At 50.8% G+C, this 24,047-nt stretch overlaps 1 protein-coding gene across 2 annotated transcripts in view; it reads right to left on the reverse strand.

Annotated features, from left to right (window-relative positions):
- Positions 1 to 24,047, reverse strand: part of cplane1 (ciliogenesis and planar polarity effector 1) — an 885,738-nt gene that overhangs the window by 852,579 nt on the left and 9,112 nt on the right. For both annotated transcript variants that reach the window (XM_087975286.1, XM_087975281.1), the window contains exons 2-3: positions 9,444 to 9,579; positions 981 to 1,100 (exon numbers count right to left, since the gene is read on the reverse strand). In XM_087975286.1, coding sequence (XP_087831412.1) covers positions 981 to 1,100; positions 9,444 to 9,579 — 256 coding nt within the window. The remainder of the gene's footprint in view (positions 1 to 980; positions 1,101 to 9,443; positions 9,580 to 24,047) is intronic.

Below are 24,047 nucleotides of genomic sequence, written 5' to 3' on the forward strand. Positions count from 1 at the left end.
TCAACATGTCCAGTTCACAGTGAAGCATCTATGCCGTCTACTCACAGCTCACCCTGCCACCGAGCTGTGTGCTGTCTCCAAGTTCAGACATATTGTTTAGTTACCTCATCTGAATTATTAGTACATATTGTGAATAACAGGCATTCAAGCACAAATCCCAGGGTGCCCAAACAATTCCTATCACTCAGAAAAAGAGCCACTAAATTATACTCTTTGTTTCCCATGTACCAACCCGTTTTCTGTTCATCTCAGTACACTACTCCCAATGATATACCTTTAATGTTAGGCTGTGTGTGACACCTCCTCCCAGGCCCCCCTTCTTGTCTTCACTACACCTCCTCTCTCCAGGGAATGCCCCCCAGCCGCCACCCTGGCTCAGTATCCACCCCCACCCCCCACCATTGGACTGGATTCCAGAAGCATTCCTTGCACAGGAGCAGTGCGGCATTTACATATGGTGCCTCAGAGAAATTCTATGCAGTGAGATACTGTGTTTGGGATCGTGCAGATCCTCTTTCTGGATTTCTGGCCATGTGTGATGCTCTGCAGCTGTCAGCATACACAACTAGTCCACACTGTGGAGAGGAGGGGCATGTCTGGAAACGTGAGGAAGCTGCATCTCAGACCGAGTGAAATCTCCACTTGGGACATTGTCACTGAGGTCATGGCCCACACCAGTCGGAGCTGCTGCTCTTCACTGAGTCACCGACAGAACAGTGATGACTACCTCACACTCCGACTTGGCACAGCTGGGTATTACACAGACAAACACAGTGCAATCTGAATCTTTTTAAAATATTTGTTGACAGGATGTGGACGTCACAGACTGGCCCAGCATTTATTGCTTGCTCCAATTGCCCAGATAGCAGTTAAGATTCAACCACATTAACCTGGCTAAGAAAGACCCTGGCTTTGCCCCTCTCAGCCACCCATTCCAGCAATCCCTCAACTCCTTAGTAAAAACAATGCAAGCTTCATACCACGGGCAGTTGCTGCTATCGTGCTCACGCCTGGCACTGTTGGAACGGTCTTCAAACAGTCAGCATCCTTCTTCCAGAGGAAGAGTTCTCCAGAACTCAGCAGTCCCAGTAACCAGGCACCTGCACAAAGACAGGCAGGGAGAGCACAGCAGTGAGAGCACAACACAAGACAGACAGACACAAAACACGGTCACAATCTGCCCACTTGCCGCTCAAGCTAGAGACAGAATTGAAAGGGAGACAAACTCAGACTGGGGATATGGAAAATCATGCAGGCTGGATAGGGAAAAACCGAGAGATGGGACAGTGAGAACAGGGGTTTGTGTTTAAAGCGGTCTCATAGCCCTTCACAATTATTTCTAACTTACAATCACAACTTGGTGAAAACAGCAGACAATTACATACAAGCACTCAGATTATGCAGCAAACCCATATATTGCAAAATAATTAACAGCCAATGAACTGAGTCAGAGAACGGTCAGTGTTGCAATGCAGGAAGCAGCTGGAAATGTGTTGCTGGAAAAGCGCAGCAGGTCAGGCAGCATCCAGGGAACAGGAGAATCGACGTTTCGGGCATAAGCCCTTCTTCAGGAATCATTCCTGAAGAAGGGCTTATGCCCGAAACGTCGATTCTCCTGTTCCCTGGATGCTGCCTGACCTGCTGCGCTTTTCCAGCAACACATTTCCAGCTCTGATCTCCAGCATCTGCAGACCTCACTTTCTCCTCAATGTAGGAAACACCACGGCCAATATGTTCACAGCACAATCCAACAAACCAAGTGAAATCTTACTCTGCAATTGTGATTGAGGTATCAGTATTGGCTAGGACACCAATGCTAAATACCCTACACTTGGGCAATATGGTGTCATGTATTTGTTTAAGTATCCAACATCTTGCCTTTCCTCGGTACAGTCACCGGAGTGTCAGACCCCCCTCGGCGCAGTCACCGGAGTGTCAGACCGCCCTCGGTGCAGTCACCGGAGTGTCAGAACCCCCTCGGTACAGTCACCGGAGTGTCAGACCCCCCTCGGTACAGTCACCAGAGTGTCAGACCACCCGCGGCACAGTCACCGGCGTGTCAGACCCACCTCGGCATAGTCGCCGGAGTGTCAGACCCCCCGAGTGTCAGACCTCTCTCGATACAGTCACCGGAGTGTTAGACCGCCCTCGGTGCAGTCACCGGAGTGTCAGACCACCCTCGGTACAGTCACCGGAGTGTCAGACCGCCCTCGGTGCAGTCACCGGAATGTCAGACCCCCCTCGATACTGTCACCAGAGTGTCAGACCCCCCTCGTTACTGTCACCAGAGTGTCAGACCCCCCTCGTTACTGTCACCGGAGTGTCAGACCCCACTCGATACTGTCATCGGAGTGTCAGTCACCCCTCGATACAGTCATCGGAGTTTCAGACCCCTCTCGGTACAGTCACCGGAGTGTCAGACCCTTCTCGGCACAGTCACCGGAGTGTCTTTCCTCCCTCGGTACAATCACCGGAGTGTCAGTCCTCCCTCGGTACAGTCACCGGAGTGTCAGTCCTCCCTCGGCACAGTCACCGGAGTGTCAGACTGCCCTCGGTGCAGTCACCAGAGTGTCAGACGCCCCTCGGTACAGTCACCAGAGTGTCAGACCGCCCTCGGTGCAGTCACCAGAGTGTCAGACCCCCCTCGTTACTGTCACCGGAGTGTCAGACCCCCCTCGTTACTGTCACCAGAGTGTCAGACCCCCCTTGGCGCAGTCACCGGAGTGTCAGACCGCCCTCGGCGCAGTCACCGGAGTGTCAGACCGCCCTCGGCGCAGTCACCGGAGTGTCAGACCCCCCTCGGTGCAGTCACCGGAGTGTCAGACCCCCCTCGGTACAGTCACCGGAGTGTCAGACCCCCCTCGGTACAGTCACCTGAGTGTCAGACCCCCCTCGGTACTGTCATCGGAGTGTCAGACCCTCCTCGGTACAGTCACCGGAGTGTCAGACCCCCCTCGGTACAGTCACCGGAGTGTCAGACCCCACTCAGTACAGTCACCGGAGTGTCAGACCCCACTCGATACTGTCACCGGAGTGTCAGACCCCCCGCGGCACAGTCACCGGCGTGTCAGACCCACCTCGGCATAGTCACCGGAGTGTCAGGCCCCCCTCGGTAGCCACCGGAGTGTCAGGCCCCCGAGTGTCAGATGCCCCGAGTGTCAGACCCCCCTCGGTACAGTCACCGGAGTGTCAGACCCCCCTCGGTACTGTCATCGGAGTGTCAGACCCTCCTCGGTACAGTCACCGGAGTGTCAGACCCCCCTCGGTACTGTCATCGGAGTGTCAGACCCCCCTAGGTACTGTCATCGGAGTGTCAGACCCCCCTCGGTACAGTCACCGGAGTGTCAGACCCTCCTCGGTACAGTCACCGGAGTGTCAGACCCCCCTCGGTACAGTCACCAGAGTGTCAGACCCCCCTCGTTACTGTCACCAGAGTGTCAGACCCCCCTCGGCGCAGTCACCGGAGTGTCAGACCCCCCTCGGTACAGTCACCGGAGTGTCAGACCCGCCTCGGTACAGTCACCGTAGTGTCAGACCCCCCTCGGTACAGTCACCGGAGTGTCAGACCCCCCTCGGTACAGTCACCGGAGTGTCAGACCCCACTCAGTACAGTCACCGGAGTGTCAGACCCCACTCGATACTGTCACCGGAGTGTCAGACCCCCCGCGGCATAGTCACCGGAGTGTCAGACCCCCCTCGGTAGCCACCGGAGTGTCAGGCCCCCGAGTGTCAGATGACCCGAGTGTCAGTCGCCCCGAGTGGCAGACCCCCAGAGTGGCAGACCCCCAGAGTGGCAGACCCCCAGAGTGGCAGACCCCCAGAGTGGCAGACACCCCGGGTGGCAGACCCCCCCGAGTGGCAGACCCCCCCGAGTGGCAGACCCCCCCGAGTGGCAGACCCCCCCGAGTGGCAGACCCCCCGAGTGGCAGACGCCCCGAGTGTCAGACCCCCCGAGTGTCAGACCCCCCGAGTGTCAGACCGCCCGAGTGTCAGACCGCCCGAATGTCAGACCGCCCGAATGTCAGACCCTCCCGAGTATCAGACCTCCCTCGATACAGTCACCGGAGTGTCAGACCCCCCTCGGTACAGTCACTGGAGTGTCAGACCCCCCTCGGTACTGTCACCGGAGTGTCAGAACCCCCTCGGTACAGTCACCGGAGTGTGAGACCCCCCTCGGTACAGTCACCGGAGTGTAAGAACCCCCTCGGTACAGTCACCGGAGTGTCAGACCCCTCTCGGTACAGTCACCGGAGTGTCAGCGCCCCTCGCTACAGTCACCGGAGTATCTGTCCCCCCTCGGTACAGTCACCGGAGTGTCAGCGCCCCTCGCTACAGTCACCGGATTGTCAGCCCCCCTCGGCACAGTCACCGGAGTGTCAGACCCCCCTCGGTACAGTCACCGGAGTGTCAGACCTCCCTCGGTGCAGTCACCGGAATGTCAGCCGCCGCCGCCTCAGCACAGTCACCAGAATGTTAGAGCCACATCAGTACAGTCACCGGAGTGCCTGCCCTCCCTCGGTACAGTCACCGGAGTGTCAGTCCCCCCTCGGTACAGTCACCGGAGTGTCAGTCCCCCGTCGGTACAGTCACCGGAGTGTCAGAACCCCTCGGTACAGTCACCGGAGTGTCAGAACCCCTCGGTACAGTCACCGGAGTGTCAGTCCCCCCTCGGTACAGTCACCGGAGTGTCAGTCCCCCCTCGGTACAGTCACCGGAGTGTCAGAACCCCTCGGTACAGTCACCGGAGTGTCAGAACCCCTCGGTACTGTCACCGGAGTGTCAGAACCCCCTCGGTACAGTCACCGGAGTGTCAGAACCCCCTCGGTACAGTCACCGGAGTGTCAGAACCCCCTCGGTACAGTCACCAGAGTGTCAGACCCCCCTCGGTACAGTCACCGGAGTGTCAGCGCCCCTCGCTACAGTCACCGGAGTATCTGTCCCCCCTCGGTACAGTCACCGGAGTGTCAGCGCCCCTCGCTACAGTCACCGGATTGTCAGCCCCCCTCGGCACAGTCACCGGAGTGTCAGACCCCCCTCGGTACAGTCACCGGAGTGTCAGACCTCCCTCGGTGCAGTCACCGGAATGTCAGCCGCCGCCGCCTCAGCACAGTCACCAGAATGTTAGAGCCACATCAGTACAGTCACCGGAGTGCCTGCCCTCCCTCGGTACAGTCACCGGAGTGTCAGTCCCCCCTCGGTACAGTCACCGGAGTGTCAGTCCCCCGTCGGTACAGTCACCGGAGTGTCAGAACCCCTCGGTACAGTCACCGGAGTGTCAGAACCCCTCGGTACAGTCACCGGAGTGTCAGTCCCCCCTCGGTACAGTCACCGGAGTGTCAGTCCCCCCTCGGTACAGTCACCGGAGTGTCAGAACCCCTCGGTACAGTCACCAGAGTGTCAGAACCCCTCGGTACAGTCACCGGAGTGTCAGCACCCCTCGGTACAGTCACCGGAATGTCTGTCCCCCCTCGGTACAGTCACCGGAGTGTCAGACCCCACTCGGTACAGTCACCGGAGTGTCTGTACCCCCTCGGTACAGTCACCGGAGTGTCAGACCCCCCTGGGTACAGTCACCGGAGTGTCAGCCCTCCTCGGTACAGTCACCGGAGTGTCTGTCCCCCCTCGGTACAGTCCCCCGAGTGTCAGCCCCCCGGGTGTCAACCCCCCGAGTGTCAGCCCCCGAGTGTCCGCCCCCCCGAGTGTCCGCCCCCCCGAGTGTCCGCCCCCCCGAGTGTCCGCCCCCCCGAGTGTCCGCCATACACCCCTCGGCTCAGTCACCGGAGTGTCAGCCGCCCGAGAGTCAGCCCCCACCCCCCCGAGTGTCAGTCCCCCGAGTGTCAGCCCCCACCCCCCGAGAGTCAGCCCCCCGAGAGTCAGCCCCCCGAGAGTCAGCCTCCCCCCCTCTCAGCGCAGTCACCGGAACGTGGGCTTCTCCCCCTTCGGTGCAGTCACCGGAGTGTCAGCACACCCTCAGTACAACCACTGGGGTGTCAGCCTCCCTGCGGTATAGCCTCCTGAGTGTCAGACTGCCCTCGGTACAGTAACCGGAGTGCCTGTCCTCCTTCAGTAAAGTCACCGGAGTGTCAGTCTTTCCTCGGTACTGTCACCGGAGTTTCATTCCACCCTCGGCACAGTCACCGGAGTGTCAGTCCTCCCTCGGTACAATCACCGGAGTGTCAGTCCTCCCTCGGTACAGTCACCGGAGTGTCAGTCCTCCCGCGGCACAGTCACCGGAGTGTCAGTCCTCCCTCGGCACAGTCACCGGAGTGTCAGTCCTCTCTCGGTACAGTCACCGGAGTGTCAGTCCTCCCTCGGTACAGTCACCGGAGTGTCAGTCCTCCCGCGGCACAGTCACCGGAGTGTCAGTCCTCCGTCGGCACAGTCACCGGAGTGTCAGTCCTCTCTCGGTACAGTCACCGGAGTGTCAGTCCTCTCTCGGTACAGTCACCGGAGTGTCGGTCCTCCCTCGGTACAGTCACCGGAGTGTCAGTCCTCCCGCGGCACAGTCACCGGAGTGTCAGTCCTCCCTCGGCACAGTCACCGGAGTGTCAGTCCTCCCTCGGCACAGTCACCGGAGTGTCAGTCCTCTCTCGGTACAGTCACCGGAGTGTCAGTCCTCCCTCGGCACTGTCACCGGAGTGTGAGCTCCCCCTCGGTACAGTCGCCGGAGTGTTAGCACCCTCTCGGTACAGTCACCGGAATGTCAGCTGCCGCCTCGGTACAGTCACCGAAATGTTCGAGCCCCATCAGTACAGTCACCGGAGTGCCTGTCCTCCCTCAGTACTGTCACCGGAGTGCCTGTCCTCCCTCGGTACAGTCACCGGAGTGCCTGTCCTCCCTCGGTACAGTCACCGGAGTGCCTGTCCTCCCTCGGTACAGTCACCGGAGTGCCTGTCCTCCCTCGGTACAGTCACCGGAGTGCCTGTCCACCCCGGTACAGTCACCGGAGTGTCAGTCTCCCCTCGGTACAGTCACCGGAGTGCCTGTCCACCCCGGTATAGACACCGGAGTGTCAGCCCCCCTCGGTACAGTCACCGGAGTGTCAGACCCCCCTCGGTACAGTCACCGGAGTGCCTGTCCACCCCGGTATAGACACCGGAGTGTCAGTGCCCCCTCGGTACAGTCACCGGAGTGTCTGTCCCCCCTCGGTACAGTCACCAGAGTGTCAGACTCCTCCTGGGTACAGTCACCGATTGTCAGCCCTCCGAGTATCAGCCCCCCGAGAGTCAGCCCCCCGAGAGTCAGCCCCCCCCGAGTGTCAGCCCCCCCCCCCTCAGCGCAGTCACCGGAACGTGGGCTTCTCCCCCTTCGGTGCTGTCCCCGGAGTGTCAGCACACCCTCAGTACAACCACTGGGGTGTCAGCCTCCCTGCGTTATAGCCTCCTGAGTATCAGACTGCCCTCGGTACAGTCACCGGAGTGTCAGACCGCCCTCAGTACAGTCACCGGAGTGCCTGTCCTCCTTCGGTACAGTCACCGGAATGTCAGTCTTCCCTCGGTACTGTCACCGGAGTGCCTGTCCCCCCTCGGCACTGTCACCGGAGTGTCAGTCCTCCCTCGGTACAGTCACCGGAGTGCCTGTCCTCCCTCGGTACAGTCACCTGAGTGCCTGTCCTCCCTCGGTACAGTCACCGGAGTGTCAGCCCCCCTCGGTACAGTCACCGGAGTGTCTGTCCCCCCTCGGTACAGTCACCGGAGTGTCAGACCCCACTCGGTACAGTCACCGGTGTGTCAGACCCCCCTGGGTACAGTCACCGGAGTGTCAGCCCTCCTCGGTACAGTCACCGGAGTGTCAGACCCCCCTCGGTACAGTCACCGGAGTGTCAGCCCCCCGGGTGCCAGCCCCCCCGAGAGTCAGCCCCCCGAGAGTCAGCCCCCCGAGAGTCAGCCCCCCGAGAGTCAGCCCCCCCTCGGCTCAGTCACCGGAGTGTCAGACCCCCTCGGTACAGTCACCGGAGTGTCAGCCCCCCGGGTGTCAGCCCCCCCAAGAGTCAGCCCCCCGAGAGTCAGCCCCCCGAGAGTCAGCCCTCCGAGAGTCAGCCCCCCCGAGAGTCAGCCCCCCCCGAGAGTCAGCCCCCCCGAGAGTCAGCCTCCCCCGAGAGTCAGCCCCCCGAGAGCCAGCCCCCCCCCCCGAGAGCCAGCCCCCCCCGAGAGCCAGCCTCCCCCGAGAGTCAGCCCCCCCGAGAGTCAGCCCCCCGAGTGTCAGCCCCCCGAGAGTCAGCCTCCCCCCCCCCCTCAGCGCAGTCACCGGAACGTGGGCTTCTCCCCCTTCGGTGCTGTCACCGGAGTGTCAGCACACCCTCGGTACAGTCACCAGAGTGTCAGTCCTCCTGTGGTACAGTCCCCCGACTGTCAGCCCCCCTCGGTACAATCACCGGAATGTCAGCCGCCCCCATGGTACAGGCACCAGAGTGCCTGTCCTCACTCGCACTGTCACCCGAATGTCAGCCCCCATCGTTACAGTCACCGGAAGGTCAGCCCGCCCCCCCACGAGTGTCTGTCTCCCCTCGGTACAGTCACCGGAGTGTCTGCCCCCCCTCGGTACAGTCACCAGAGTTCTGCCCTCCCTCGGTACCGTCACCGGAGTGTCTGTCCCCCCTTGGTACAGACACCGGAGTGTCTGCCCCACCTCTGTACAGTCACCAGAGTGTCTGTCCCTACTCGGTACGGTCACCAGTGTCTGTCCTCCTGCGGTACAGCCACTAGAGTGTCAGTCCAATCACTTTAGAGGTAAACGTAGATTTATTTCTTTAAATTCATTAATGCGATGTGAATGTTGGTGACTTGGCTATCCCTAATTGCCTGGAGGGCTGTTAAGTGTAACCCACATTGCTATGGATCTGATGTCACAGCAGGAGGACTGCAGGTTTCCTTCCTAAAGGACATTAGTGAACCAGGTGGGATTTTACACCAATGACAATGGTCATCATCAGGCTCTTTGAATTCAATAAAAATCTTGAAAAAACTTGGCAAGTTCCTATGGTGAGAATTGAACATAACCTGCATTAATCACCTGAGTGATTATACCATGAGGCCATTGCTTCCTTGTGTATTTATGGTCAGCAATGGGGTGGAACCTGGGACATCTAGTTAGCCTTTCTGCGAACAGCCATACAGATAACTGTATGAGCAACTAGAAAAGTTCAATCGTTGAAAAAAAAGGCTGCACAACAGGAGTCAGTTAAAAGAAAAACCTTTGAGACAGGATTCAGTTCCAGGGTAAGACTGAAGCACTGTGCACAGAGAGCTGAGACAGGGCAGAGTTCAAGGGGAACACAATCCCTCCTCACAGGGGACTGAGAGTGAGACAGGACTGAGTTAAAAGGGGAACATAATGCCAGTGCATCAATGGCTCATCATCCTCCAATAGCTGGATTGTTCAACATCATGGGACAAATACTGCATGACCCTAGCTTTGACCATATGAAAGGCCTAATGAAATACCATTAGCAGAGGTGGTAACACTCAGCATGTTCTTCAGCAAGTGCTGTAATTTCGGTATCCTTCGACGGGTCCTCCCTGTTGATAGGGTGAGTATGCTCAGGTGCTGCTCAGCAGATAGCAGAATAGCCTCTTTCTCCTAAAGAGAAACAACATCTGACATTAATGTAATATTGAGGGACCCATCACACAGACAATCACACTCAGCCAACACAGAGGGAGAGAGACAGAAAGAGAAATAACCAGATCATCTGAAAGAGAGCACAGTAAGGTTCGGGGTGTGTGCGTGTGCGTGTGCGTGTGCGTGTGCGTGTGCGTGTGGAAACCAAGGATCAATGGCCATGGTAAAGAGCCTGAGAGGCAGTTAGCAGAATAATAGAGAACCAGTACAGAGAAACAGAGAAACGAGGATCAGGAGTAGGCCATTCAGCCCCTCAGGCCTGCTCCACCATTTAATATGATCATGGCTGATCTGATCTCAGCCAACTCCACTTTCTTGCTCATTCTCCATCACTCTTCTACTCATTACTAACTAAAAGTCTGTTAATTAAATTTATTCAGTATCCCAGAGTCCACTGTACTCTGGGTGCATGAATTCCACAGACTCTCAGCGCTTTGAGAGAAGTAATTTCTCATTTGTTTTAAAACTGCCACCCCCCATTCTAAAACTATGACCTCTTATTCTAGATTTCTTCACTAGACCTCACAACATCCTCACTACATCTATTTTGCCAATCCTCTTTGACTATTAAATGTCCTCTCATTCTTCTAAACTCCAGAAATTATCGGCCTAACCTGATTAAACTCTCCTCATAAAACAAATCCCTCATCGCTGAAGACAATCTAATGAACCTTCTCTGAACTGCCTCCAATACAGCTAGACCCCACCTCAAATAAGGAGACCAAAAATGTACACAATACTCCAGATGCAGTCTCACTAATGGGCTGTACACTGTCAGCAATAAAATTATGTGATGCACAGATAGGGTTGACAGTCAGAATCTTTTTTCCCCCAGATCTGAAATATCCAAAACAAGGAAGTATACATTTCATGTCAAAGGGGAAAAGTTAAAAAGAGACAGGAGGGACAAGTTATTTCACAGAGTGGTATGTGCCTGGAAGGCACTGCCAGGGGTGGTGGTGATACAATAGGGGTACTTAAGGGACTTTTAGATAAGCATATGAATATGCAAAAAATGGAAGGGAATAGACCAAAGGGAGGCAGAAGGGATTAGTTTCTCATGGCATCACGTTCAGCACAACATTGCCAGCCGAAGGGCCTGTTCCTATGCTCTACTGTTCTATGTCCTGTGTTCTGAGGTAATGAGCTAAAAAAAGAGAATAATTACTACCGTGAAAGAACACTATGCTTTACCTGTTTCATATTTTAATAAAGCTAATTCAGTTTTCAGCTGCTGATGTCAACAGTGAAACATAATCGTGATAAAAGTAGGATCTATCCAAACACAACAAGGTGCGAGATATTCCAAACCCAGGCAGCTGCTGTGGATATTACGTTCCAAATTCCAGATATCATCCCACCAACTATGTTCCTGAAGGTTTTTAGTATCTCTCAATTTTCTGACTATTTTGTAAAACCTTAATATGCAAGCCATGTGTCTTTTTCAAAGTTACTTACACTTTGTCCAAAATGTTCACTTGGATGGACAAGTGGACCTCACTGTTTTGCTAGTAAGACATTTCTGTACTGACCTAACATCAAATTGTTTTATATATCACAGAAAGTTTCACTGATTTGACACAGCCCACTCTATTCTGCTTCTTTTATTAACTTGTTAATCACACCAGCCTGTGATTCTAATATGTTAACAATATGAAATGCAGCATCTTGGGTTGCATGCCTGCTTGATTATCAAATTTACTGTCTTCATTCATTGCACCCTTAACACTAGAAGTTAATTGATTTAATCAATCACTTTTCGCACGGCTGCCTAGGCCATTAACTGTGGATCTTCTGCACATAAATGACTGCAGTATCTCCCATCAAACTTCTGCTCGTCCTGTTTTTCTTTGTAATTTTGTAACCATCTTGGTTCAATAACATGTTGACCAATTCCTTATGAAAATTAAGTACAGATTTTGGACACCATCACAATAACGAAATACCCGAGAGATTACTTACAGTGTGGAAAAAGGCCCTACGGCCCAACAAGTCCACACCGACCCACCGAAGCGCAACCCACCCAGACCCATTCGCCTACATTTACCCCTTCACCTATCTAAGGGCAATGTCACATGGCCAATTCACCTGACCTGCACATTTTGGACTGTGGGAGGAAACCGGAGCACCCGGAGGAAACCCACGCAGACACGGGGAGAACGTGCAAACTCCACACAGACAGTCGCCTGAGGCGGGAATTGAACCTGGGTCTCTGGCGCTGTGAGGCAGCAGTGCTAACCACTGTGCCACCGTGCCGTCCACAAATTGCCAGCACCAATTCTTGATGGACATTTTCATACAACACTTGATTCGTGCTTCCCATAATCATCTCTCCTCTGGGTCTTTTCTTTTCCCAACAAGACGCTCTACATTAGTGCAAATGGATTTGACTTCCATATTACCACTGCAACAAAAATTAACGCATGAAGTTGTAAGTGGAGACATCTCTGAACAGTGTAATTCAGCACAGACTAGAGTTTAGGCGAAAGTGAGAACTGCAGATGCTGGACATTAGAGTCAAGACTGCGGTGCTGGAAAAGTACAGCAGATCAGGCAGCATCCGAGGAACAGGAGAATTGATGTTTCAGGCAAAAGCCCTTCATCAGGGTGTACCTAATGAAGGGCTTTTGCCCGAAACATTGATCTTCCTGCTCTTCAGAGACTGCCTGACCTGCTGTGCTTTTCCAGCACCACACTCCTGACAGACTAGAGTTTGATTATTTGTAAAAAAACTTTCCAGTACGCAAAGTGTAATGAGTCCTGAAGCTGCATTCCTGATTGAGGAGGTGTGACCGGACTGGCACTGAGATTCCTATACAGCCAGATTGTTACATTGTACACCTCTATGTCCACTTCCACTGAGCGATGGATCCCGGCTGCTGACACTGTACTTCATGTACAAAAACCAGCAATACAATGCCATAATTAGCTTATTTATCTAAAGCTCAAAACCAAAAGATCAAGGTAATTTCTCCTCTTATTTAGAGTTTCTCGGTTTATGCAAATAAATGTTTGAACTCTTCAGTGAGTAAGAGCGATAGGTCTCCTGTAATCAGGTGTTTATGTGGCCTGCTTCTGTTCCACTGAGGTGAAATCTTGGTTTTACATTTTGATATTCTTTTATTATATTTAATTCCTTTAGGTGTTGCCAACAGCTGACACTGCTGTTGAGATGACGGTAATTGCTGCTTGGGTCTAAACGATTGTTGTTTGAGGCAGTGGTGTGGGTTCTACAGTGTCATTCAACTCATGGTTACCCGGAGTTCTCAGCTTGGTAACAGTTGGAGTTCTGAGATCGGCTGAGGTAGCAGCCTCCTGCTGCTGAGCTAAATTTACAGTGTCATTTCCATACTGTCACTGATGGCATACAGTCACTGCTGGGGCTTACCAAGGCATAGACAAAAGAGAGGGCTGCAGATGCTAAAAGCAGCGTCTAGATTAGAGTGGTGCTGGAAAAGCACAGCAGGTCAGGCAGCATCCGAGAAGCAGGAAAATCAACGTTTTGGGCAAAAGCTCTTCATCCATTCCTGGTGAAGGGCTTTTGCCCGAAACATTGGTTACCAAGGCATGCCTACTCCAGCCCCTTGTTTCACTCGCTCATCTGCGAGGATGTTTCCCTCAGGACATGATCCATGCTGGATTCTAACAATCCCAAATTCTCTATCGCTGGCCTGTTCTAAGATATATCTCAGTACTGGTGCTGAAGGTAATGGTTTCTCATCCGCTGACACAAAACCCCTTGTTGCCCAGGGTGGAAGAAAGCAGTTAAGTTATTACAAACATACATGTTTTCAGAGTAAAGGTCTGATGGGGTTGGGAATTTTTCAGGATGACTGATGGTATAAGGTTCTGCTGTTTGTGTGCTCATACTGCTTGGTCATGTTCAAACCCCAGTGGAGTTGTCATCCACATCCTGTCTTCCCGTCTTTTGCCATGGAAGAGCCAGTGATAAAGATTATAATTGTCCCTCTGTTTCAATTGCAGTACAAAGATGTGGTTCACCCTGATAGAGCAAATTGTCTGCTAAAGAGGCTTTTTTTGTGTTTTGAAACTGGAATATAGAAGTCTTGCAAGTTAAGTGTCCATCGAGTTATTCTATTCTGGCTCACATTACCACCCTGAGATATCCATCCAGGCCAAGGGGTATGTTTTGTTGGAATGGTAAGAGGATGAAAGGCCAATTATGTATGGAAAATGTTGTACTCCCCAGCAAACAGCAAGCAGATGTTTTTTCACAAAACAAGAAAGCCTGCTCTCTTGGCATTAATAGCCTTCAGGTATAAGAGACAGAACCTAAATGCCGATACCTATCTTGTAACAGTACAACTGGTGTCAGTGGCAGTTATTTCTAGTGCAAAGGGTAGCTCTGGGTCAAGTGCTGGAGCTTGAACTGATGTTCATTTCCACTCTCAAACTGCTTGTGGTTTGTTGCATCCATTCCCACAGAACGTTCAATCTCAACAGATCGGACAATAGAGCTGCTTTAGTAGCAAAGCTGTCAATGTAATTTATATAACCACTCATAACTTTGGGTAAAGGCAGGATACAGATAGCATCAATCCTGTCTATCTCCAACTTACCAGGAGTATCACCACATCCAAATAAGAGATTTCCTGTTTCATGGTCAGCACTTTCTTAGGGTTAGCTTTCAATCCTAGATCTGTGAGGAGAGTTAAAAACCAATGTGGCAGAACAAGAGGTTTGGGTTTTGCCTCCGTCTGAAGCGATAAATCACCGACATACCGCACAGGGCAGTTGGGGTTGGAAGAATGCTCTAATTCATAGCTAATCTTTGATGGAATATGGATGAGGAATTATGGAATTCTGTGGCAAACAAACCCAAGTGTACTGCTGTCCTGAAAGGTAAATACAAATTTATGCTGACATTCCCGCTTTAAAGAAATAGACCAAAATCCATGACCAACATCCAGGATAATAAAGTTCATCACCTGAGGCGCCTGGTTCATCAGACTCTCAGGACTTGTGGCTATGATGGGCAATGTGTAAGAAGTGGCTTTATTTAATGCTCCTTAATCAATTAGACCATAAGACCGTAAGACATAGGAGCGGAAGTAAGGCCATTCGGCCCATCGAGTCCACTCCGCCATTCAATCATGGCTGATGAGCATTTCAACACCTCTTACCCGCATTCTCCCCATAGCCCTTAATTCCTTGTGACATCAAGAATTTATCAATTTCTGCCTTGAAGACATTTAGCGTCCCAGCCTCCATTGCACTCTGTGGCAATGAATTCCACAGGCCCACCACTCTCTGGCTGAAGAACTATCTCCTCATTTCCGTTCGAAATTGACCCCCTCTAATTCTAAGGCTGTGTCCACGGGTCCTAGTCTCCTCACCTAACGGAAACAATTTCCTAGCGTCCACCCTCTCCAAGCCATGTATTATCTTGTAAGTTTCTATTAGATCGCCCCTTAATCTTCTAAACTCCAATGAATACAATCCCAGGATCCTCAGCCGTTCCTCATATGTTAGACCTACCATTCCAGGGATCATCCGTGTGAATCTCCGCTGGATACGCTCCAGTGCCAGTATGTCCTTCCTGAGGTGTGGGGATCAAAACTGGACACAGTACTCCAAATGGGGCCTAACCAGAGCTTTATAAAGTCTCAGTAGCACCACAGTGCTTTTATATTCCAACCCTCTTGAGATAATTGACAACATTGCATTCGCTTTCTTAATCACGGACTCAACCTGCATGTTTACCTTTAGAGAATCCTCAACTAGCACTCCCAGATCCCTCTGTACTTTGGCTTTATGAATTTTCTCACCGTTTAGAAAGTAATTCACTCTTCTATTCTTTTTTCCAAAGTGCAAGACCTCGCATTTGCTCACATTGAATTCCATCAGCCATTTCCTGGACCACTCTTCCAAACTGTCTAGACCCTTCTGCAGCCTCCCCACTTCCTCAGTACTACCTGCCTGTCCACCTAACTTCGTATCATCGGCAAACTTCGCTAGAATGCCCCCAGTCCCTTCATCCAGATCATTAATATATAACGTGAACAGCTGCGGCCCCAACACTGAACCCTGCGGGACACTGCTTGCCACCGGCTGCCATTCCGAAAAAGAACTTTTTATCCCAACTCTCTGCCTTCTGTCAGACAGCCAATCCTCAATCCATACCAGTAGCTCACCTCGAACACCCTGGGCCCTCACCTTGCTCAGCAGCCTCCCGTGTGGCACCTTATCAAAGGCCTTTTGGAAGTCTAGGTAGACCACATCCACTGGGTTTCCCCGGTCTAATCTACTTGTCACCTCTTCAAAGAACTCCAACAGGTTTGTCAGGCACGACCTCCCCTTACTAAATCCATGTTGACTTGTTCTAATCCGACCCTGCTCTTCCAAGAATTTAGAAACCTCATCCTTAATGATGGATTCTAGAATTTTACCAACAACCAAGGTTAGGCTAATTGGCCTATAATTTTCCATCTTTTGCCTTGATCCTTTCTTGAACAAGGGGGTTACAACAGCGATCTTCCAATCATCCGGGACTTTCCCTGACTCCAGTGACTTTTGAAAGATCTCAACCAACGCCTCCGCTACTTCCTCAGCCACATCCCTCAGAACTCTAGGATGTAGCCCATCGGGGCCAGGAGATTTATCAATTTTAAGACCTTTTAGCTTTTCTAGCATTTTCTCTTTTGTAATGGCAACCATACTCAACTCAGCCCCCTGACTCCCTTTAATTGTTGGGATATTACTCATGTCTTCCACTGTGAAAACTGACGCAAAGTACTTATTAAGTTCTCCTGCTATTTCTTTATCTCCCATCACTAGCCTTCCAGCATCAGTTTGAAGTGGCTCAATGTCTACTTTTGCCTGTCGTTTGTTTCTTATGTATTGAAAGAAACTTTTACTATCATTTCTAATATTACTGGCTAACCTACCTTCATAGTTGATCCTCTCCTTCCTTATTTCTCTCTTTGTTATCCTCTGTTTGTTTTTGTAGCCTTCCCAATCTTCTGATTTCCCAGTGCTCTTGGCCACTTTATAGGCTCTCTCTTTTTTTTTGATAGATTTCCTGACTTCCTTTGTCAGCCATGGCTGTCTAATCCCTCCCCGGATAATCTTTCTCTTCTTGGGGATGAACCTCTGTACAGTGTCCTCAATTTTACCCACAAACCCCTGCCATTTTTGCTCTACTGTCTTCCCCGCTAGGCTCTGCTTCCAGTCTATTTTCGTCAGTTCCTCTCTCATGCCCTCATAATTTCCTTTGTTTAACTGTAACACCATTACATCCGATTTTGCCTTCTCTCTTTCAAACTGCAGACTGAACTCTACCATATTATGATCGCTGCTTCCTAAGTGTTCCCTTACTTTAAGATTTTTTTATAAAGTCTGGTTCATTACATAGCACTCGGTCCAGAATAGCCTGCTCTCTTGTGGGCTCCATGACAAGCTGTTCCAAAAAGCCACCCTGTAAGCATCCCATGAATTCCCTTCCTTTGGATCCACTGGCAACATTATTTACCCAGTCCACCTGCATATTGAAGTCCCCATGATCACCGTGACCTTGCCTTTCTGACATGCCTTCTCTATTTCCCGGTACATGTTGCGCCCCTGGTCCTGACCACTGTTAGGAGGTCTGTACATAACTCCCATTATGGTTTTTTTGCCTTTGTGGTTCCTCAATTCCACCCACACAGACTCCACATCATCCGACCCTATGTCATTCAGTGCCATAGATTTAATTTTGTTCTTAACTAACAAGGCCGCCCCCCACCCCTCTGCCCACCTCCCTGTCTTTTCGATAAGTTGTAAATCCTTGGATGTTTAACTGCCAGTCCTGACCCCCCTGTAACCACGTCTCTGTGATGCCTACCACATCATAATCATTCACGATGATCTGTGCCATTAGTTCGTCTGCTTTGTTATGAATGCTACGAGCATTCAGGTAAAGTGCCTTAATGCTAACTTTCTTATCATTAGAGATATTGGAAGTCATAAGATGTCCTAAGTGATCCTTCCTTTTTGCTGCATTCCCAGTCTGTCTCAAGTTTAAATCCGCCTGCACATATGCTATCCTCCTACTTATCTTTCCATTTAACTCTATACTCCCTGTCATTTTCACTTTCCCTTCCCCCCAACTCAGAAGTTTAAAGTCCGACTGACCACCCTATTTATCCTCTTCGCTAGAACATTGGTACCTGATCGGTTCAGGTGGAGACCGTCCCAACGGTACAGATCTCCCCTGTTCCAAAACTGATGCCAATGCCCCATGAAGTGGAATCCCTCTTTCCCACACCAATCCCTTACCAGTCTCTAGAAGCCATCTGGCCTCTGAACTGGCCAAAGAGGGGAGTCATTAGTGGGGGCTACCAAGCACAAAATTCCCTGCTTAAGCAGAGTACTGATTATTTTGGCTACTTCCATTTCTACATAGTTTGGCAAAGAATATTGTCTCTGGGGTTTAGGATCTAGACTGTCCATCATTACTTGCTTTGTCATATGTCCAGAATCATGGCTGTGGGTAGTGAACATTTTCGTACACTGTACAATAAGATTCTGAGCAACTTGCTCATCAATTATAGAATCTTTGAATCACAGAATCCCGACAGTGCAAAAGAGGTCATTCAGCCCGTCGAGACTGCACTGATCCTCCAATGAGCATCCCACCCTTAGCCCTCACAATTCTATCCCCTGCAGACACAGACAGAATAAACAGTTGCCCAGTCAGCTCAGAGGAGTTGGCTCATAATTCACCAACTGGATAGATTGGCAGGTGGTACTCACCTATAAGAATCTCAAGGGGTCCCTGCTTCCACCGATCAGGGCATCTGTCAGATGCAGCGGTTTGTTGGATCAAAAACTACATCACATTTGCTCATAAGATCTGAGCCCAAAATATGTTCTGCCTCCTGGTGAGTCTCCTACTCTACTAGGACAATGTGGGGTTCACACTGTACCTTACCAATTTGACTATATAGCAGACGAGTCTCAATGCCCTGAGTACCCATTGTACCTTACCAATTTGACTATGGTGAGTCTCAATGCCCTCTTGTGTGTGATGTGTGAAGCCACTTAAAATGATTGTACTTGCACGGTGTCTATTTAACCACAAAACCATTGGCTGCATATGGGACAGTTCAGGATCCTTTTGGAGCCCTTGGGATATTCCAAAAGGAATTCCAAAATTCCTACCTCAGATTAGCAGGAGGTGTTCCCATACTATCCCATTTGGCATTACACAGCTATTGTGGAGAGGCCTGTCACTGTCAGTAGGGGTACTCGCTCTCCTGCTCGATGATCAGATACATACGAGCAGGTCCTTCTCGTGGTAGTGGCCTGTTATGTCTGTCAGATAACGACAGGAAAGAACAATCTTTGGCAAAATGCCGTCTTCTCTCACACATCTGGATGCTCTTATTAGAGAAGGAGCAAAACTAGACCTTCTTTTCGGCAATTACTCAGGGCAGATTAGATTAGATTAGATTACATTACAGTGTGGAAACAGGCCCTTCGGCCCAACAAGTCCACACCGACCCACTGAAGCGCAACCCACCCATACCCCTAGATTTACCCCTTACCTAACACTACGGGCAATGTAGCATGGCCAATTCACCTGACCCTGCACATCTTTGTGACTGTGGGAAGAAACCGGAGCACCCGGAGGAAACCCACGCAGACACGGGGAGAAAGTGCAAACTCCACACAGTCAGTTGCCTGAGGCGGGAATTGAACCCGGGTCTCTGGCGCTGTGAGGCAGCAGTGCTAACCACTGTGCCACCGTGCCGCCCAATGTAACCAGGAACAGGCGAGCTGCTCCTCATGAGAAAGCAAGCTTTAATGACTCCAGAAGTGTAATCAGTATTGTGGATGAACGGATCAAAAGGATCTTAACTAATGTCACCTCAGAAAGTTCACAGGACAGAAAATGCTATCAGAATTCACTTTCAGGATTCTTCAGTAACAGAACTCTGGAGAACACCATGGCACAAGGATTGACCCCTGGCTGTTGGTTGGAATTGTAGCTAAATTCCAATATTAATTGGATAATAGCTCAGTTAGGTAAAAAGAATGACTACAGATGCTGGAAACCAGAGTCTAGATTAGAGTGGTGCTGGCAAAGCACAGCAGTTCAGGCAGCATTCGAGGAGCAGGGAAATCGACGTTTCGGACAAAAGCTCTTCAGTATTCCTGATGAAGGGCTTTTGCCCGAAGCATTGATTTTGCTGCTCCTTGGATGCTGCCTGACCTGCTGTGCTCTTCCACCCCGACTAATAGCTCAGTTGCGTTGTGAGGCTTAACTTGCTTACTCGAGGGGTGTTGCCCTGGTTACTTCATGCAATGAAGTTTAAGTAATGCTTTTGCGTTTTGATTGTCTGTGAGATTTCTTAATTCATAACCAAATTACAGGTAGCTTTTGGTAATTTACATCTAATGATTGGCACCCGCTGGGCGGCTTCGATAAGTGGTGACCCAAAATTGATTTGAAGTTGAACGCACCAGCCTGTTATTCTCAACTCTAGCCTAAGCCTGGACTAAGAGGGTGGCACGCCAGGATTCAAATGGCTACATTAGGATCAAGGCAATTGAACCAATACCATTTCAGTTAAACATTTTTGTGTGATTGAATTTGGCGTTGAAACTTTGATTATCTGCCAGGATTTCACAGCAATCTGAATGGGAGAACTTGGTTAAGGAATATGTGAATAAGAAATGGCCAATGTGGATACAGTATTGGGAAGCCTGTGAGGGTACGAGTGCCAGTGTGTCAGATTTTTCTTTGGAGTTGGTTTGGAAGTTCTTGGGAAACCTCTTAGCCAAAGTAAATGGGCTGATGGGAATATGTTGCCTTTGTGCTTGGTAATTGGAACATAAATTTAAACTGAGAAGTGCTGAGATAAGTGAGCTGAAGTCAGAAAATGTAGACTTAAAGGGAAAGAGTTAAAGATAATTTACCTTTCAAATGATCAAAGTCAATTTGAGACTGAACAGAAATGCTGCGAGGGTACGGAGGCAGATTCAGGAGTCAGAAATTAAGACTCAGGAACTGGAAAGCAAATGTCAAGATTTCCAGGCAGCACTTAAAATACCATGTCAAGCACAGCTTGAGTGTCAAGTTGGAATGCTGCTCATTCTAAATACCCAGAAGAAATTGGTGCCTTGAAGTCACAGCTTTCCAGCCACAGAGAGTTTGACTGTGCTTTTACACCTGTACAGAAATCAGGAGATGAAAGGGTCAAACCCATTTGGTGCTGAGAATGAAGCTATACAGTATTCCGATCAGGGCAGGGAATATAGTAACCATTCTGACCTTGGTGCCCTTCCACCATACTCTGATCTGTATCTACCTACAGCAGTTATAATGTCTGCGTCTCTACCCTGTTCAACATGCCCAATGTGTCTACATATCAATCCCCAGAGACATCCCGGCCTCCGGGACAGCAGGTCAGGAGATTCCTCACAAATACCCACAAATTCGTATGGGACTGGAGGACAAGCTAATGCAGCCTTCTCGGTAGATCCGAGGAATCCCTTTCAGAACTCCAAACAGGATTGCAAGTTAGAAACATGTATCACGATAACCTCGATTCCATAGCACAATTCCGGGGCATTGTTAGAGACAAGCCTACCGTTTCCCCAGGTGAGGATCACCGTGAGCTGGTTGCTGCCACTCACCGTCAGACAAAGGTACACACTCTCAATGAAACAGACGAAGTGAAGCTTTGGTATGGAGAGGACAACAGTGACTGCATCTGGATAGAACATAAAGGACCCTATAGATAGACTGGGTAAATAAGGAGGGTATAATAGAGAGGGACCTGTAGACAGGCTGGGTAAATAAGGAGGGTATAATAGAGAGGGCCCTGTGTACAGACTGGGTAAATAAGGAGGGTATAATGGAGAGGGCCCTGTAGACAGGCTGGGTAAATAAGGAGGGTATAATAGAGAGGGACCTGTAGACAGGCTGGGTAAATAAGGAGGGTATAATAGAGAGGGCCCTGTAGACAGGCTGGGTAAATAAGGAGGGTATAATGGAGAGGACCCTGTAGACAGGCTGGGTAAATAAGGAGGATGTAATGGAGAGGGCCCTGTAGATAGACTGGGTAAATAAGGAGGGTATAATGGAGAGGGCTGTGTAGACAGACTGGGTAAATAAGGAGGGTATAATAAAAAAGGCCCTGTAGACAGGCTGGGTAAATAAGGAGGGTATAATGGAGAGGAAGGACCCTGTAGACAGGCTGGGTAAATAAGGAGGGTATAATGGAGAGGGCCCTGTAGACAGGCTGGGTAAATAAGGAGGGTATAATAGAGAGGGCCCTGTAGACAGGCTGGGTAAATAAGGAGGATGTAATGGAGAGGGCCCTGTAGATAGACTGGGTAAATAAGGAGGGTGTCATGGAGAGGGCCCTGTAGACAGACTGGGTAAATAAGGAGGGTATAATGGAGAGGGCTCTGTAGACAGACTGGGTAAATGAGGAGAAGAAAGTGAGGGCTGCAAATGCTGGAGAGTCAGAGTCAAAAACTGTGGCATTGAAAACTGCAAGTCAGGCCACATCCGAGGAGTGAGAAAGTCAACGCTTCGGGCATAAATGTTGGGGGGGGCGGGGGTGGACGGGTGGTGGTGGTTAGGTTGGGTCTGGAAGCGTAGTTCGCTGGGAATGTGATAGGTGGATGCAGATGGGGGATCATTTTGATAGGTCAGTGGGGAAGGTGGAGCGGATAGCTGGGAAAGAAGATTAACGGTTGGACCATTCAAGATGGTGGTACTGAGTTTGAGGGTTGGATCTGGGATGCGGTAGGGGATGGGAGTTTTGCAAACTAGTGAAGTCGATGTTGATTCAGTGTGGTTGAAGAGTCCCAAGGCGGAAGCTGAGGCAATTTTCCTCCAGTTGTTGGGTGGCTTGGTTTGGTAGTGGAGGAGGCCCAGGACTTTCATGTCCATGGCAGAGTGGGAGGGGGAGTTGAAGTGCTTGTCCACAGGGCGATGGGGTTAGTTGGTGTATGTCCCAGGTTTATTCCCTGAAAAGCTCCGCAAATTGGCGTTCTGATGTGAAAAGATCCTCTGGGGCTTTGGACAGAAGTGAGAGGTGAAGTGTGGGCATAGGATTTACACTTGTGGCAACGGTAGGTTCTGGCTGTAGAGTGTTCCGAGGCGGAAGATGAGGCATTCTTCCTCCAGGCGTCTGGTGGTGAGGGAGCGGCGGTGAAGGAGGCCCAGGACCTCCATATCCTCGGCAGAGTGGGAGGGGAAGTTGAAATGTTGTGCCACGGGGCGGTGTGGTTGATTGGTGCGGGTGTCCCGGAGATGTTCCCTAAAGCGCTCTGCTAGGAGGCGCCCAATCTCCCCAATGTAGAGGAGACCGCATCGGGAGCAACGGATACAATAAATGATATTGGTGGATGTGCAGGTAAAACTTTGATGGATGTGGAAGGGTCCTTTAGGGCCTTGGATAGAGGTGAGGGAGGAGGTGTGGGCGCAGGTTTTGCAGTTCCTGCGGTGGCAGGGGAAAGTGCCAGGATGTGAGGGTGGGTTGTAGGGGGGGGCATGGACCTGACCAGGTAGTCACGGAGGGAACAGTCTTTGCAGAAGGCGGAAAGGAGCGGGGAGGGAAATATATCCCTGGTAGTGGGGTCTGTTTGGAGGTGGCGGAAATGTCGGCGGATGATTTGGTTTATGCGGAGGTTGGTAGGGTGGAAGGTGAGCACCAGTGGCGTTCTGTCCTTGTTACGGTTGGAGGGGTGGGGTCTGAGGGCGGAGGTGCGGGATGTGACAAGATGCGTTGGAGGGCATCTTTAACCACGTGGGAAGGGAAATTGCGGTCTCTAAAGAAGGAGGCCATCTGGTGTGTTCTGTGGTGGAACTGGTCCTCCTGGGAGCAGATATGGTGGAGCCGGAGGAATTGGGAATACGGGATGGCATTTTTGCAGGAGGTAGGGTGGGAAGAGGTGTAATCCAGGTAGCTGTGGGAGTCGGTGGGTTTGTAAAATATGTCAGTGTCAAGTTGGTCGTCATTAATGGAGATGGAGAGGTCCAGGAAGGGGAGGGAGGTGTCAGAGATGGTCCAGGTAAATTTAAGGTCAGGGTGGAATGTGTTGGTGAAGTTGACGAATTTCTCTGGTTACTCTCTCGCTCTTAATGTATTTGTAGAATCTCTTTGGATTGTCCTTAACCTTACCTGCTAATGCTATCTCCTATCCCCACTTTGCCTTCCGGATTTCTTTTTTAAGGGTGGCCCTATACAGTTTGTGTTGATTAAGACATTCAATTGAACCAAGTTATCTCTATCTCAAATAAGATTCTCTTTTATTTTTGACTAGAACCTCAATATCTTTATTCGCCCATTGTTCCTTAATCTTACCAGCCTAACCCTTCACTCTAACAGGAACATAATGCTTCTGAACTTGTCATCACACATTTGAAAGCCTCCCACTTGTCAGACATCTTTTTACTTGCAAAA

The sequence above is a fragment of the Chiloscyllium plagiosum genome, unplaced genomic scaffold, assembly GCF_037043375.1.
Source record: "Chiloscyllium plagiosum isolate Xiang-an unplaced genomic scaffold, Cpla_swu_hap1 HiC_scaffold_2, whole genome shotgun sequence".
NCBI classification, from domain to species: domain Eukaryota; kingdom Metazoa; phylum Chordata; class Chondrichthyes; order Orectolobiformes; family Hemiscylliidae; genus Chiloscyllium; species Chiloscyllium plagiosum.